Below are 16,866 nucleotides of genomic sequence, written 5' to 3' on the forward strand. Positions count from 1 at the left end.
TTTTTTTCAGTGATCCCCATTCATACTTTTGACAGGTCTATCTGTCAAAGGTATGAAGGAGGATTCCCTTCTTTCATTGACTCGCCTGGCCCACGTGATCCCAGGGACGCTTGCAAACTGCCTGGGCTACGTGGGCCCTGCGCATTTCGACTGGAGAGGCCCAGGAGCGGAAATGGCCAGACCTCTGGAGCCCTCCGGTAAGGGCGTAGATTTTTTCCCGATAGGAGGCATCTGCACGCAGGAAGCCTACTGTCGGAAATTACGGGCCATTATTTTTTGCATGTGATGGGCCCCATATTCCATTGTAGGCATCAGATATTTCCCCATGCTCACTCAGTACTGGGGTGCACCCTGTTGCTGCATGATTTCTCAAACTGCCCATTGAACCTTGCATCCATTAAACCTGGCCAGTGAAAATGGCTTCCCAAACTGCAATAGAATCTTCTAGAATCCCAGCCACTGCCACTTCCTCTTCCTCCAGTTGCGCGTCCAAGTTTCGAGGTTTGACTCCTATGAACTTGCCTTTTCCTCAATTTTAAAAATAAAATCCTTATGAGTTTCACTTTATTCTATTCAACAGGTTATGGAATTAGAATCCAAACTCAACGAGGCAAAAGAGGAGTTCACTTCAGCCGGCCCCCTGGGTCAAAAACGTGACCCAAAAGAATGGATCCCTCGTCCTCCAGAAAGATATTCTCTGAGTGGACACAGAAGTCCAGTCACACGGGTTATTTTCCATCCAGTTTTCAGTGTCATGGTATCAGCCTCTGAAGATGCTACAATAAAGGTAAAGAATCTTTTGAGTGAAAATATTTGTAACTTTTTAATATCTATACCAAACCCAGTCTAACCACTGGGGGATTATGTAATGTGTGCCTAATTTTCCATCCAGGTACAGCTTGTTGCTAGCTAGTGGGCTTAGATCTATAGATCCATTGCTTAACTGACCGTACCCATGAGAAGAGAATAGCTGGTTCTGAATGGGGAAACTGAACATGTTTGAGAAAATATTATTCCACAGCGCAGTTTTAAAATTCAGTACTGTACCATCTGTTTTTGAAGGGGGAAAAAATGGTTAGGCTTTCCAATTTAATTATGCATTGCAATGTTAATCTTATTGCAATGTATTGACTTTGAATAATGAATATACTGTCTACTGTTAACTGAGTCGTTTATTTACTCAAAGGTAGAGAATGCGAAGGGACTTAATTATTCCGTAGTTTGACTTGAACAATTTTAATAAAACTGCGTTCTTGCTTAAAAAAGTTTCCTTCACGGATAATTTAAATTAAGCGACTGTACGTGTGACAAGTCATATTTACTAGGAATAGATCTTCCCAGTAATAATTGAGTACCCTGGCGAATTCATCCTTGGGCAGGTGGTCTTTGGAGTACAGTTAGTCAGAGTGGGTTTTAACTGGATTCATTTTCTGGCATTTTACTGAATTACCTCTGCTTTGAGAGAAAATTACAGAGCTTTTATCGTATTGACTGTTTACTTGTGGTTAGTTTATTCACTAGACTGGGAAAATTGTATACGGCAAAATGATGAGGATGTGCATTTTGGGCAAATGGGCTTTTCTCATTCGTGAGAACTACAGATCATTTTTTATGAATGTGCAGTAAGGGTTTCAAAGTTATTAATTCCTAAGCACGGATATGAAAAAGCATCAAGGACACGGTGAACATTGATGGTTACCATGTGCACAGCCAATCAGTGCTGGCACAAAACAGACCAAATAAACAGAACAGCTGCATAAAATTTGAAAACATTATGCCTGGTGGTGAGTGTATGAATATACGTTTGCACTTAAGTTGGCCACCACACCTGGTCTTTTCTGTGGTTTGGCGTTATCTGAAGCTGTGTCTGGTTACTGCTTTGTCATTGCCCCCAGGTGTATGCTGCTCCTGAAAATCGTTGTATAACTTTGAATGTATTGTAGTTTAACATTGCATATCTAATTCTTTTTAGCTTTCCGGTTAATTTTCTATCCCTCTCTCCTGAAGGCACTGACTCATACTTGGTACACCAGCTGCCCTTCACTCTCTTTGCCAAATGACTATTCTTGCATGATCTTGGACAGTGAGTGTCAGCAGATATTGGACTGTGAGGGTGATCACTACCTGGCCCAAGCCTGTCTTCACATGACATGTGCGCACACATTACAACAGGAATCACCAGTTGGCAATCAAGGCTAGAGACCCTGATTGAATTTTTTTCCCACCGCAAGCACCCCTGTTGAGTAATGCCAAGGCCAGTTGTTGAGCTCCTATTGTTATCCATGCTCTAATTAGCTAATACAGCACAAAAAAGAGTTTGACCATTAAGGAGTCAACACCTTCAGGAGATGTAGAAATGGCAAAAAAGAGGAATAGGAAAGTTTTGGCCCTGTGTTTTGGACCCAGTTTTGACAATGTAGGTTTTTATGTTGCAAAGGGTTTCCTAAATAGTATCCTGACTATAGCAGAATATTTTTGTCATCATGGCATTGCATTTCAGTTTGGCTACAGTTCAAATTGGCTTCTTTTATTTTCCTGAGCATTTGCTTGGAGTGATTTATTTTCTGCATGAATGCATGCTACCACAGAGCTCATTAGACTGGTGTGAGCTTGTGAGTGAAGTGTTGCCCTGCTTAGTCCTAGGGCCTAAAAGTGAAAATGGGCACTGCTGTAACAGTCCATGCATTAGACTTGCTGTGTAATGGAGGCACATTGCTTGGGGGTGGAGGGCAGGTTTTCTGCAAGATAGGTGATTTTTGACATCTTTCTATGCTGTGTTTGGAATTTTGATTACTGTAAGTCTTGAATTCTTCAGGGATTTCATCACTTGGAGATCGCCATATGGTTAGCTTGCTGAATGACGTCTAGTAAGAATGTGAATGCATTTAAAGCCTTTTTAATTGTACAGTTCCAAATTATAGAGTAAAATTATCCTGTCTCTCTTTTTGTTCTTTGTTATGTTGCTTGCTTTTCAAAAAAAATCATTTTAATTAAGGCTGACAGATAATGTCTGTGTTTCTCTCCCCGCAGCCCCCCCCCCTTAATCCTTCACAATGTTGAAGTGAGTAGCAAAAGAAAGGGGGGAAACAATTTGCATCATTTTGAAACCTTTATAGATCTATGTTCATGTAGATTAGTAGTAGTTATTAAGAAGGAATGACAGAGATGGCAGTCAACACTGTTTATAACTTTTGTAACAGGCTTAATTAGCTGCCTTTTCAGAAGAAAGTGAGCATTTGTTTCCAAGATGAGAAACATTCATTAATGTGGTCATCACGTTGGTACAGAACTGTCTATTTATCATGACGAATCTTGCTAAACCTTATCAGGGCTATAATAAATGTATCCAAAATATAGCAACTAGAGCTGCTGTACTGTCCAGCATAATCATAAAATGTCTATGGGCGTATAGCATGCCATCTCTAAACTGCTCTTTCAGTTTTGGATGGAGGGAGCTGCTTGGCTGCAGCAGGTTTATGATTGGATTTTTGGCATCACAAAAGCTGCCTCGTGGAGTTACATTTATGATCAATTTTAAAGCCCTGCACATCGAATAACTCCTTCAAGCATCCTGGGTTTTTATTTTGGCAAGATCTTATCCATTAAACTCTATTGCTAGGTTTCCTCCACTCCCCTCCTTTCCTAAAGGTGCTAAAATCTGGAGCGCAGATCCATTGCTTGCCCAAGTAGCTGTTCCCATGTGAGCCAGTGAGTGTCAGAAGCCTATTTTACTATGTAGGGTATAAGAACTGAGCCCAAAGCTGTCCTCGCCCGATATCCACATAGACACTTCACAGCAGGAGTCACTGAACAGCTATCCAGAGTGGAAACTCATCACCGGCCAGAACCTTTTATCCGGGACCGGCGTGATGCCAGTTGATCAAAAGTCCGGATTGCAGGGAGGTATACTTACCACGGTACGAGAGCCCCGTACACGGCCACAGGTGCAGGAACCCCGGTTACACGGCCACAGATCCAGGAACCCCGGTTACACGGCCACTAATATACAGTAAAACGTAACTGAACCTACTCCTGAATTTTGCCGGTTAAGAGAGGTTTATGGATATTTAGGTGCCGGTTAAAAGAGAGGGTCCTGTACATAGCTTAATACAACAATGGGTGGCCTTGCCCACCAAACCGTCAGGGAAGTTCTAGTAGATTTTTACAGTTTCCTGCATAGGCCTATCAATTTGTAGCTATCTAAATGGTATGTATGCTGCCTGTAGTACAATCTAGTTTCTTTGTTTCAAGTATAGATACACATTTCACACTTTCACTGATGGGTATATCAATAAGACTGAGCAACCGTGGAGGCAAATGAAACTATATTTGCTTTAAAAAAAAAAAAAAAGCACATAGGTATGAGAAAACAAAGGCAAGGACTTTTTTAGTTTGTATTTTGGAGAGGTCAGTTCCTTTCACCCTTCAGTACTATAGCTTTTATAATGCTCATGTTTTTTGCCATATAATTGCTATGATTTGTATGTTGAAATTTTTGAAGTAGAATTTGATGTAAAGAAATACTTCTATTTCCTGACTACATGCACCAGTTATAGCTTTCAATGGAAAAACCATACCGTAACCTATAAAAGGATCTAGCGCAGAGAGTTATGAAACTGCTTAAATTGCCCATTGATTATTCTAATTGCCACTTTCTATTTGCATACCATTAGTCTTCGGTAGAAATTGCATTCACAAGAATAATTGCCTGCAACTCCATTTGGAATAAATGAAAAACCACATTTGCTGTCATTTGGAACCCAGCATGGCAATTTCTGATATCGCTTCAGATATTGCTTTCTCAGTGACGGCGTGGATTGTATTGTGGAGCAGTGCTCAAGAGTAATTAATTATTCACAAAGGTAGTAGACTGTCCTGCTGTGTGTAAATGAGAGAACGTAAAACTGGCAAACAATCCTGCAATTTGTTAACTCTGGTTTTATATTCACCTGATAGGTCTGGGACTATGAGACTGGAGATTTTGAACGTACACTGAAAGGTCACACAGACTCTGTACAGGATATCTCCTTCGATCAGAATGGCAAGCTGTTGGCGTCCTGCTCTGCTGATATGACCATCAAGCTTTGGGATTTCCAGAGCTTTGAGTGCATTAGGACCATGCATGGTAAGAGTCTGCTTTCTTTCCTTAGGGAGGGTTAAGAGAAGCAGGAATGTCCTTACTAACTAGTAGGTGAGAATCCATTTTTTTCATAAATTGCACCTTCAGCAGAATAGTACTTCATAAATCTAATGGTAGATATTCATCACTGTCAAAAATGCTAATTCCAAGGCCAAGGAGAATTTTTCTTGCAACGCTTCTGAAAATGTTTTAAATAATTTTCATTTCCTTAAGTTGAGATTCCTGTTTGACAATCTTACCTTTTATTCGATCACTCTGTGCCATGCAGCATTTCTAGTCAAGAAATGGTGTATGATTTACTCCTTGCTGTTTACCAATGCCACTTTGAACTGAAACTGGTCACTAGATGTGTGAGAAAGTCGTTTTGGGTGTCCTGCCTTGAATTCTCTCCTTTCTGTCTTGCTCCTCCCATCCCCTTCCCCAGTGAGAACACATCCTCACAACAGCTCAGCTGCAATTGATGTAGAGGGTTGTGGGCACAGTTCTACACACTGTTGCTGCAATTTTACTGCTCTCCAAGTGCTTTTTTAGATATTGTTTCATGCTTTCATAATTGTTTACTGGTAGCTGTGCCGATTTTAATTGCTGTAATTAGGGTTTTAAATGTAAGAACTGAATTCCTCTGAGGTGGAGGGACTATCAAAACAGTACAATTTTGAATTCAGGTAGTCTAAAATAGGTCTCTGCATCGTGCAATATGGACAGCCCTGGTTTAGTTGGTTTTATTTGTGCTTGCATTTTTTCTTTGCTGGTTTATCCTGTGTGAATTTCAAGTTATGTTAATGTCAACAACTTGAGATATTGCAGATGAGCATGGGCATTGTTTTAAATTTTACACATGGCCCATGAAGCTCTGGTACAGACTTGTGCAGTCCATTAAAAAAAAAAGGCTTGGACATCGGTGATCTAAACCATGAGTACCCTGAGATTGTTGTGTGTGAAACTTCACCCTCACCCTCTTATCCCTCCTCTTTCTCTTTTTTCCCCCCCCCCCCCACCTTTTTTAATATTGTGCTTGTCAGCAGAAATGTCTGGATTGGGTCTCTTAGTAAGATGGCAAACATTCTGAGCATTGCAATATAGACATATACCAGGTTATTCACTGACTTGTATGTAAAAACTAAAAATGTCATAGACATGCAAGCAGAAGCTGATTTAATTTGGTATTGTAACACTTTCTGGGTTTCTTTTTGTCTCTGATCCGTCGATCAGTTTGATTCTCTTTGGCATGTGGTTTTTTTTTTTTTTCAAATCAGCGACAAGTGCAGAACCTTATTTAATATAACAAAGAGTAGACTCCAACGAGAGAATTGTAATTATACAAAGTCAGAAATTCCATTTCATCTCTGCTTTGTGCTGCATCTAGCCTTCCTAATGACAACCCTGATTTTAAACAACACCCTTGAAATATAATAAACAGTTTTATTTGCAGGTTTACTGCGTATTTAATTATTATGTTCATGAACAAACTCAACCTGCCATCCTTGCATAACCAGGTCAGTTATTGGCAGCGTGGTCTGACGATGCATGATACCCCGTAGGAATGGAAGAGCATCTTTGCAAAAATATTATCTCCCCAATATATTACAGGATGAATGACATTTTGACAATTGTAATTTTTCAAACTAGTTTACATGATGGGAAACCTTACACATTCAGCATATTTCTATTTATTTGTCATGCTCTATATTTTCAGAAAAAAACTTGAATGTTGCAAGAGTTACAGAGCTGACTTTGATATATCTATAGTAATTTTTACAGATAATTAAAATTAAATGCATGTCAGCCTGGCTTAATTGATAGCACTTTTGCCTCTAAGTCAGAAGGCTGTGGATTAAAGCACTACTCCAGGACGTGAGCATCTAAACCAAGTTGACAACCAGTGCAGGACTGAAGGAGCACTGCATTGTCATTGTCAGAGGTGCTGCTCTTCGAATGAGATGTTAAGCCAATGCCATGTCTGCCTGTTGGGAGTGTTTTAAATGGACATGGCACTACGTGAATAAGGGCAGGTGTCCTCTGCCAACACCACCAGAAACAGATTAACTAGCTATCCATCTCGTTGCTGTTTGTGGGATCTGCTGTGCGCATAATGGCTTCTGTGTTTGCTTACATTTCCAAGTACATTCAAGTACTTGGAGACATTTCTGAAATGTGCTAAAGCACTATATAAGATTAGATCTTTCAAAAATATAAATATTTCAATGGGCACTGTGGCAGTAAGAATATTCAAAAGCAAAGGAATCTAAGGCTAGTGGGTGCTTTTGTATTAGATACAGTTTACTTTCAAAAAAGAATTAACACAAAAATTGAAAGTGTTGGAAATACACAGCAGATGAGAGAAAATGTTTTTTATGTTTATGATGGGTCCTATTTGAAATGTTTTTCCTTCCGATGCTATCTGAACTGTTGCATGCTTCTGGCATTTTATGTTTTATTTATCCCAGTCTAACTTGATTCTGATTCATTTTCAGGCCATGATCATAATATTTCATCAGTAGCTATCATGCCTAATGGAGATCACATAGTGTCTGCCTCAAGGGATAAAACCATGAAAATGTGGGAGGTGCAGACTGGGTAAGTGTACAAAGAATATACATTAAACTTAAAACTTAAATTTTAGGATATTGCATTGTAAGTACTATTGTAGAAGATGGTCTGTCACTATGTAGACTATATGTAGGAGCTGTGTATTTGTACAACTTCTCTTTAGGTTAGCACTTAGTATCAAATGTACTCTGTAAAGGGCTTAGTCAATTTTTGGATGATTACACTCCTGTGAAGAACCTTGGGACATGTTTCTACATTAAAGGTGCTATATAAATGCAAGTTGTTACAGTAAACATTTGTACACCAGTGATTCTAATTATGTGCAGTAATAATCCTTTGTAACATGAATGAAATGAACCTTGGTGCCACATATTCAAATCACTTGATTCAATTATGGAAGCTGTCTACCATGATGATTCCAGCAGCCCAAAAATTCCCTGAAAGCTACATGTAACTTTTTGTACATATTAATGAATAACTTATTCTGCAGTTTATTCCACATTAAACATAGCTGGGTGGAGCTGCTGAGCCTTTGTTTTTATGTTTTATGACATCTAAATCCACTTGATGTGTTAATGCTTTGAAAAGCACTGTGGAGTCTGTGTGGCAGTTTAGTTTGCTTTTCAGATATTACTTGTACTTTTTGACACTCCCTTTTAGGAAGGTGAATACTAGCTCTGGGTTTGTAGAGTTACTTTACTGTCCTATGTTTTTACATGGACTAGTAGCTCAGTTTTAATAGACACACGAATAGATATAATTTTGGTTGCACTTGGAGCTTTTATCTCGGGGTTCAAATATATAATTACTTGAACGTGCAGATAGATAAAGCCATTAAAATCTCCTAACATTTCGAGTGTGATAAATGGCGCATAGAGTTCAAGAATAAAGAAGTAATAATCAATTTATGCAAACATTGGTGAGGCACAAAGTACTACCTGCCGTTTTGGGCATCCTATTGTTGAAAATACATTAAAGCCACAGAGAATGTACAATGTAGATTGACCAAGTTGATATCAGGTATGGGAAACTATAGTTAGGAGGAGAAACTATAGACACTGGGACTACCTCCACTGAGCAGCGAAGGCTGAGGAGATTTAATAAAGGTTTTTTTAAATTCTGAAGCATCTTGGTGGAGTAAATAGTTTCCTGTGGTGGGGAGTCAGTGACGAGCATCATTAATATAACATTATCAATGAGGAGAGGGGTTAGGAGAAATTTCTTACACAGAATTGTTAGAGTATGGAATGCTTTGCCGCAGGAAGTGATTGAGGTAGAGACCTTTGCATCTTCTAAGGGAAATTTGGATAAATATTTCAAGTAGAGAAAGATGCAAGGCTATTGGGAGAGAGCAGGGCAGTAGGATTAGTTTTGGATCGTTCTCATAAAGAACCGGCAGAGACCTGATGAGACAAATGGCGGCCTCCTGTGCTGCAACCTTCCATAGTTCTTTTACTGTTAGCTGATTAGCTACCATTATAATGAAAACAGTCCCAAGAATTCGTAACAGTTTAGCTTGCAGACCAAAGAAAGTAGTGAGGTCACTGAGACAGTTGACATTACATTTTTTTTAATTTTATTGTTGCTATAGGCATTGCATGTCACCTTTCCAGCAACTGGTTATAGGTATTACAATTCACCTTATTGATTGCTGCCTTGGGGTGCACATTTTTACCATCTGGTTTAATAATGACCAGAATCATTCCTTCGGCAGTGCCATGCTGTCTGAACCTTAACATTCCTATTAGTAACTTGTAACATTCCTGGTTTCTATTGCTGCACAAAATGCATTGTTTTCAGTATCTGAAATTCAAGGGATTGTAAAGATGCCTTATAGGACATTAAGGGCTCTGCTGGACCCACACAATTAGTTCAACTGTATAGAAACTAAAGCTGAAGGTTTTTTTTTAAGACGGGGAGGATAAGATTCAACTTTAAATCTCAATCTTGTGAAGCGTTTTCAAAGAGTAGTTTCAAATCGCAGGCTTTCTTACAGGTGAATCACAAATTTCATTAGTTGTTTGTAATGCTTTAAGTACTGCTTCAAGGTTTTTGTTGGATTAGGGAAGGGGAGCATTTGATTGACAACAATTTGCTGAACATGGAACATAAATGTCAAAGATGTGAAGATATCCTTACCTACCCTCTCAGCTCAAGCAGGCTATGTGTTGGTGAGAACCCAGAAAAATTAAGCATCTAAATGCATACACTAGAGATTGTTTCTAAACTTGCTTATTGATTAGGGGAATACAAAAGAACTGCTGATTGAATTTCTCTTCCTGTTAATTTATAACTGATCGTAAACATAACTATTTTTGCTCCCAATAGTTATTGTGTGAAGACTTTCACGGGGCATAGAGAATGGGTGCGCATGGTACGACCCAACCAGGATGGAACTCTTCTGGCCAGCTGTTCCAATGATCAGACTGTCCGTGTATGGGTGGTAGCAACAAAGGAATGCAAAGCTGAACTTCGGGAGCATGAACATGTTGTAGAATGCATTTCCTGGGCACCAGAGAGCTCCTACCCAACCGTTTTGGAAGCAACAGGATCTGAGGTAAGATTCTAGGAGTTGGAATGGTTCTGTTTAAATCTGAATTCACAAATGACTTAAGATCCAAAACATAAGTAATTTTCCTTCCAAGGGTGAGTGGACTAACTGGCTGCATTCATCACTAATTCTAGAAGAATCTGCATTGCTGTACAGAGCAGAAATTTTGAATTTAAATTTAATCCAAAATATTTTAAGATCTAGTAAGAGGTGGCTGCTGGGAGTGCACCGGTGACTGATCAAGTACTCTTCTGTCAAGCAGTGCATAAGGCAGATACAGTTCAGATCTTTGTTTGAATTGTTAAGACGTACTTCTCAGTGTAATATTTTTCACTTTCCATACTACCCATTCTTACGTTCTCTAATATTGTTTGGCTACTGCCAGATTGCAAGTATTTCTTTCTGTGTGTCCTCCAAAAATTTGGATTGAGAGTTCCCAAATTAATTCTCGGCAAGTCTGTAATAAGTGAAACTGATTGTATTTACAGCCAAGAGGTTACTTTCGTTGTGGGACTGTTTAGTGTTCAAGGACAATTTTTTTTAATGAAACCAATCCAAAGTTAATAAACTTTTTGTTTCTAAGACTTAATTGTTGAGATTCTTCTGTCTCTTTCTCCCCCCCCCCCCCCCACCCCATTTTTTTCAAAATATGATTTGATTCAGAATGTAATCAGTTACTCAAAAGCCTGGACCCATTTTCACTCAAAGGTAATCCAAGGTCGCTTTGTCAGATGTGATTGACAGCCAATGACCTCTGACTCTGGAGTAATCTGTACTTGTGTGATTGAGCTTGGAGAGAGATGCACAAATAAAACCGCTTTCTTCCCTAAGGCTTTCCAATGCAATTGGTGAGAGCAATAGCAGTCCTTGGTTATCTTTTTAAAAAAAAAAAAATACAATCTAGTCCTATTAAAATAAACATGAAAATATGCAATTTTCATCGATCAGTCTTGCGTTTCATTATTTGATGTGGACTGCTGACTTTGTCCATTGAATCTGGATAGTGACCTGGATAGTGACATGAAGAGTGCTGAGCTGTATGATAAACCTTTGGACATTTAAAATTGCTTTTAACAAAATAAAACTAATTTTTATGTTGAGGCTGTCACTTGAAGTCATAAGTAGGTACGTGATTGGCATAGGCGTTGGCTTGAACCTGGTTTTCTGATTAAAATGTTACTAAAATGTTTTTATTGACTATGAATAAACGCAACTGCTGTGAATTTCCTCGGTGGTTCTCCCAATCAGCCACCATAACTTCAGCAGAAGATCGGCAGACACCTCCGATGGAGCTTCTGCCAAAGTTACAACAGCCTTAGCAGGGGAGCCTCTTGAGGAAATCCCTGGCAAATGATTTTCTGCTTCTATTAACAGAGTAAGAGTAAAAGGATGTTTTTGAATTTGCTGGATGTGCAGTAAGGCTTGGCAAACCACAAAGAATCCTAATGGCTTTGACAGTTTGCATCACTAAGCACAAAATGAATTTGTGGCTGAAATATTGCCACTAGTGGTAATATAGCCCCAAAGCCTGATCTGTAAGAGGGACTTTGTCAAAGTAAAAATAGCTGATCACGTACATTTTGCTATTTGGTTAATTTGATTGTATTAGGAATACTCCCACGCCACCTCAAAAGCAAGAAAACTATTTCTAATGATTATGTATCACAGATTCATTATAGTACGTTCTTTAAATATCAAATCAAAAATTAGACCCTATTCAGGTTTGCAAGCAAACTGCCGGTGTAGATAGTGGAAGTACAAGTCCGCTAGGACGTTATAAAGCATGTTTTTTGACCCTCATACAAATGGTTTTGTGAAACTGTCCAATGTTTGTCATGCACCTTCTTTCTACCACTAATTCTTACTGAACCAGTAAGGTTTGATGTTGGTTCAGAAGTCGTCTCTATTTGCTCGTGACACAGATCAGTCTGTGAGGCTGTTATTCCTTGGTACGGCTTAAAGAATCTTCCTTTGTTTCACTGAGCCTCCTTTTGTCGTCATCTGAGGTTTCAAGGAAAGTAGATTTTTTGTTGTAGTTTTTGATGTAACTTTAGATGTAATTTCACATCTCTGCAGAGTATCACTTCAGAATGTCCCCAGAAGTCACTGCCTACAAGTAGTGTGTGTTACATAGCATCTTTATGATGCATCACTAATGTTTTCCAGTAGTATAAAAACAATGGCTCTGAGCTTTGCTCTTGAAGTTTTGATACAATGACAAAACAGATGAGCCGTGTTCCTAATTATTACAACTTCCTTCCAAGTCCTCAGAAAAGTTTGGTCTCTTCTGAAATAAATCTCTGACTAGCTGGGATGACAGTGAATGAAGGCTGGGATGGCAGGTCACCTATGAGAGGAGCACATTTAAATCCTTAATTATCATTTTACTTCTAGTTCTGCTCTGATTTATACACTCAGTTATCATTGCCACTTTGTTTATCTTGCTTTTGTTTCTACACGGCCTGATTTGTTATTTAAGACACTTGACTGTATGTGAGTACCTGATATGAGAGATCTGGTCTCTGCAAATCCAGGGTCAGTACAGACCCCCAATTTTCATGGGTCTTGTGTTCGGTCAGATCACCAACTTCCTCTTATGACGTGCTGGGCCAGTACAGTGCAGCACCTTCTCGCGCCATGACCAAACACCACCATGCTGCCAACATGCTGGCAAAGCTTCAGAATCAGTGATTGGAAGTCTTTTTTTTAAACTTGTGGTGGAGTGGAGAAAAGAACATATTAACTTTTACTTAGAAAACTAAAAAGGCCCACGTGTGATTGGGACACGCACAGCTACACAGAGGAAACAGTCCCCGTGTGCTGAATTAGCATCAAGTGGGCCTATGGAAGAGCAGAATATGAAGAACCCAAACTGCCAATCTGGAATAAAAAGGGTCCTGTGAAGCTGGAATGTCTTGAGTGGCTATTGCCCTTAGCCCTCATATTGCTGGTATAGGTTCATTGTAATGTAATCCAACATTAGCATTCAATTACCAAGCTTGCAATTTATTTATTTGAAAATGGTGCCCCCTCAAACCCCCTGTCAGACGATGCAGGGATCTAGATAATTAATTATACAGACATTAAACAAGCTTAAAACATACTGTACTTCAGTAAGTGGGCACTGGCAGAGATGGAAAACGCAGCTTCTTCCTTCATTTAGTTACTCGAACCCTTTTAAGTGCTGAGAGAGTTGTTTAGATCACATATGCTGCCTTTTTTTTTAATGTCTTTAAAAGATTGTGGAAGTATTGACCGGATTGAGGTGCACTGCATGTGAACTTTCAGAAGGTTTGTTTGATTGAAGAAAAATATGTTCTTTCCTGCTCTGTCTCCACCTAAATCCCGATGTTCAACCTATTTTCATGATGTAGCAAAGGCATTAATTCAATGAATATCTGGTAGTGGTGATAGGTACTGCATTGGGTGCTGCTGCATCCATTTTGTAAAGTCAGAATGCCTATGATCAGTAAGTCGAGGGACAATCCGTACTTCTAACTGTCCGAAGGTCTAAACCAGTCTTTCCTGTTGCACACAGTTACATTGGCCAGTGTATTGTGCTTCCCCAAAGTCATTTGCTGACTAAATCATAATCATCTTTATTGTCATTGTTAGTGCACAAGTGCAGTACAACGAAATGTAGGCTTGCGGCTCCCGAGAGTGTACATTTAGATTAAGACATTTAAACATTCAACATTCATTTGGCTTGTAATACATTAACATAAACATAACCATAATAAAGTGACTAAACTTTTTTGTGTAAAAATCTATTGTGTAAATCACATTAAGATGTTTCAAGCCGCTGTGTAAATGTAAGTATGATTATGGTTCAGCTTTCCTTTTTAGTTAATTTATTTATTTTCTGTCTCAAATGTCAATGACACCCAGCCCAACCTCTCCACCACCCCATCCCTTCAACCCCGCCACTGCTTCTGTGCTATCAGACTGCTTGCCTGACAGCCAACCTTGGATGAGCTGTAACTTCCAACTAAACATTGGGAAGACTGAAGCCATTGTCTTTGACCTCTGCCATCAACTCTATACCCTCACCACCAACTCCATCCACCTCCCAGGTCACTGTCTCAGGTTAAACCAGGCTTCTCACAACTTCTCCCCTGAGCTGAACTTCTAACCCCATATCCTCTCCATCACAAAGACTACATACTTCCATGTCTAACGCTGCATGTCTCTGCCCTTACCTCAGCTCATCTGCTGAAACCCTCATTCATGTCTTTTTGTCCCTCCAGACTTGATTTCTTCAATGCTCTCCTGGCCAGCCTCCAGCTTCAACCAAACCTCTGCTACCTGTATCCTATCCCGCTCCAATTCTCACTCGCTCATCGCACCCGTCCTTGCAGACTAACTTTATCCAAGCAACCTCCACCCCCTGCTTCCCTCAAGCATATGTTTAAATCTTCCATGACCATGACCCTATCTCTGTAACCTCCTGCAGCTCCATGCCCCGCCTCTCTCCCCCCCCCGCCCCCAGTCTCTCCCCTTCTGCCTGCCGCCTTGTGTCACAGCATCAGCGGCATGCATTCAGCCGCCTAGGTCCCATTCCCTGAACTTCTCTCACTAAAGTGCTCTGCCTCGCTACCTCCTTCTCCTCCTTTAACCCACCTGTTTGACCAAGCTTTGGGATGCTTTTCTACGTTAAAGGTAATATATAAATGCATTATATTAGGTTTCTTATAACTAGAACTGGATAAATGGACATTTTAATTATTAATTCTAGAATTGAACAAAATTGCACCCTTTGGATTGCGATGCAGAGATGCTGTTGCACTTCTCAATGGATTAGATAACTCGATCGTTCTTGTGACCCAATTTATAGTTATGCTTCTGATTGATCTGTGCATTGGAGCCTTGTGGGTACATAAAGCAGGTTATGGCTCCCACTGTGGCCATTATCCTTCTCTACTGTTAGCTGAATTTTTTCTGTTATCCAGATTGTCAATTAGAAGTTCACCACAGATGGTAGAATCCCCTTTTGGGTTTAAAAGTGTTTGCTTGTTAAATTTCTCATTTAAATCAGCTGTTGTTTTCTGCCTTGAGCCCTTTAACATGGACTAATAATAATGATGGTGGGACTGGTTATCGTTGTATATTCTATATAGTTTCATGCTGAATATAATATTTCGGACAGCAGCTGAATAACAGCGCCACGGATGGCTTCCATTCAAAGATATTGGATTATTAGAGTCATCCAACTATTCTCCCTACAACTGATATCCTATGTGAGATGCAATGCAGGTTTTTTGTGTAGTACTTCTAGAATCAATTTTTTTTTTTAAGTGGCATATGTGTATTATATTAAGTAAAACTATATTGAAATATGCAATTTATTCCCATAAGGTGAATATTTTCAGCCTGACTTTGCTATTTTTTTTAAACAAAGTCATCTTGCATTGTTTATTTTAAAAAATGCTACTGTGGTCCTTTCATAGTACTGTAGCTTTACACAAATGTGGAGAGAACTTCATGGTGAAGTGACCAATATCTGCAAGTATTACATGGGCCTATATTTATGTAACTGTTCTGATATTAACCAACCCACTCTGACTTGGGTACAAATTATTGGCCTCAAATGTGTAACTATTGTAATCTGGAAAATTAAACCAAATGCAAATAGCCAAAAACGTATAGTATTGAAGTAGTAGAATATTATTTCTCTTGCTTTCAGTGGTGTACTTTAATGCACATATTTATAATGCCTTCAATTTCTGTCCTTTCCAGGCTAAAAAGAGTGGCAAACCTGGACCTTTTCTGCTGTCAGGATCCAGAGACAAGACTATTAAGATGTGGGATATTAGCATTGGAATGTGCCTTATGACACTGGTGAGTGAGGTTCAGGTGCCTAAAGAGCTATACTCCAGCATGAGTCGGCATCTTCAGGCGCGAGAGAGAGAGAGATGGTGAAGAATAAAACTGCTTAAAACTACTTCACTTATCCAATTAAGAATATAAGTAGTGGTTTGAAATACCCTCTCATATCAGTTAACACAACTGGAGAAGACAAGTTCAATGACATCCTCCTGCTCCAGAAGTTGAACTTTATGTTTAAGTACTTTTCTCGCTATCCACTCCCCTGGAGAAATCCCATCGAGTGTAATTGACTCAGCATAATGTCGACCACTTACTAAGCAGTGACCTATTAATTTTTTTTAAATGCACAGTGCTACAAGTTCTGCTTAATTTGTACCTTACCCAATTGTTGCCAGTAAATTTATTGGTTTTGTATATAAAGAACAGTAAATTGAGAACACGCATACCATACCTCCATTGTTCTTGTGGAGCCATAATAGCTGACAAAATGTTTTTTGTTAATTGCTTTGAGACCGTAACAAAATATTATAGTTGTATTTCTAATTCATTCTTCCATTGATCACATCTGTTTTCCAAAAGTGTAGCATATATAAGTTGGGATGTTTTCCTTGAAGTGACCATTTGTTAACATTCAACCAAGGCAGCTCAAAGTTACAGCAGCTTTTGAGTTACTTAAACACTGCACTCTTCAAAAAAAAAACTTAGTTTTGGATTGATGTGGAGGGAGGGAGGAGAGTTGGAAACCTCAAGTAGAAATTAGCCAATTATAGTTTCAGCAGGAATCTAAACCATGATGCTA

The 16,866-nt window shown here is 39.3% G+C and overlaps 1 protein-coding gene across 2 annotated transcripts in view; it reads left to right on the forward strand.

Moving 5' to 3' along the window:
- LOC147102425 (lissencephaly-1 homolog) overlaps positions 1–16,866 on the forward strand; it is a 106,507-nt gene that overhangs the window by 77,705 nt on the left and 11,936 nt on the right. For both annotated transcript variants that reach the window (XM_085964851.1, XM_085964852.1), the window contains exons 5-9: positions 581–787; positions 4,957–5,125; positions 7,615–7,717; positions 10,019–10,247; positions 15,978–16,079. In XM_085964851.1, the coding sequence (XP_085820977.1) occupies positions 581–787; positions 4,957–5,125; positions 7,615–7,717; positions 10,019–10,247; positions 15,978–16,079 (810 nt within the window). The remainder of the gene's footprint in view (positions 1–580; positions 788–4,956; positions 5,126–7,614; positions 7,718–10,018; positions 10,248–15,977; positions 16,080–16,866) is intronic.

This window comes from Somniosus microcephalus, chromosome 22, assembly GCF_052327205.1.
Source record: "Somniosus microcephalus isolate GS21.2 chromosome 22, FLI_Smic_1.0, whole genome shotgun sequence".
NCBI lineage: Eukaryota > Metazoa > Chordata > Chondrichthyes > Squaliformes > Somniosidae > Somniosus > Somniosus microcephalus.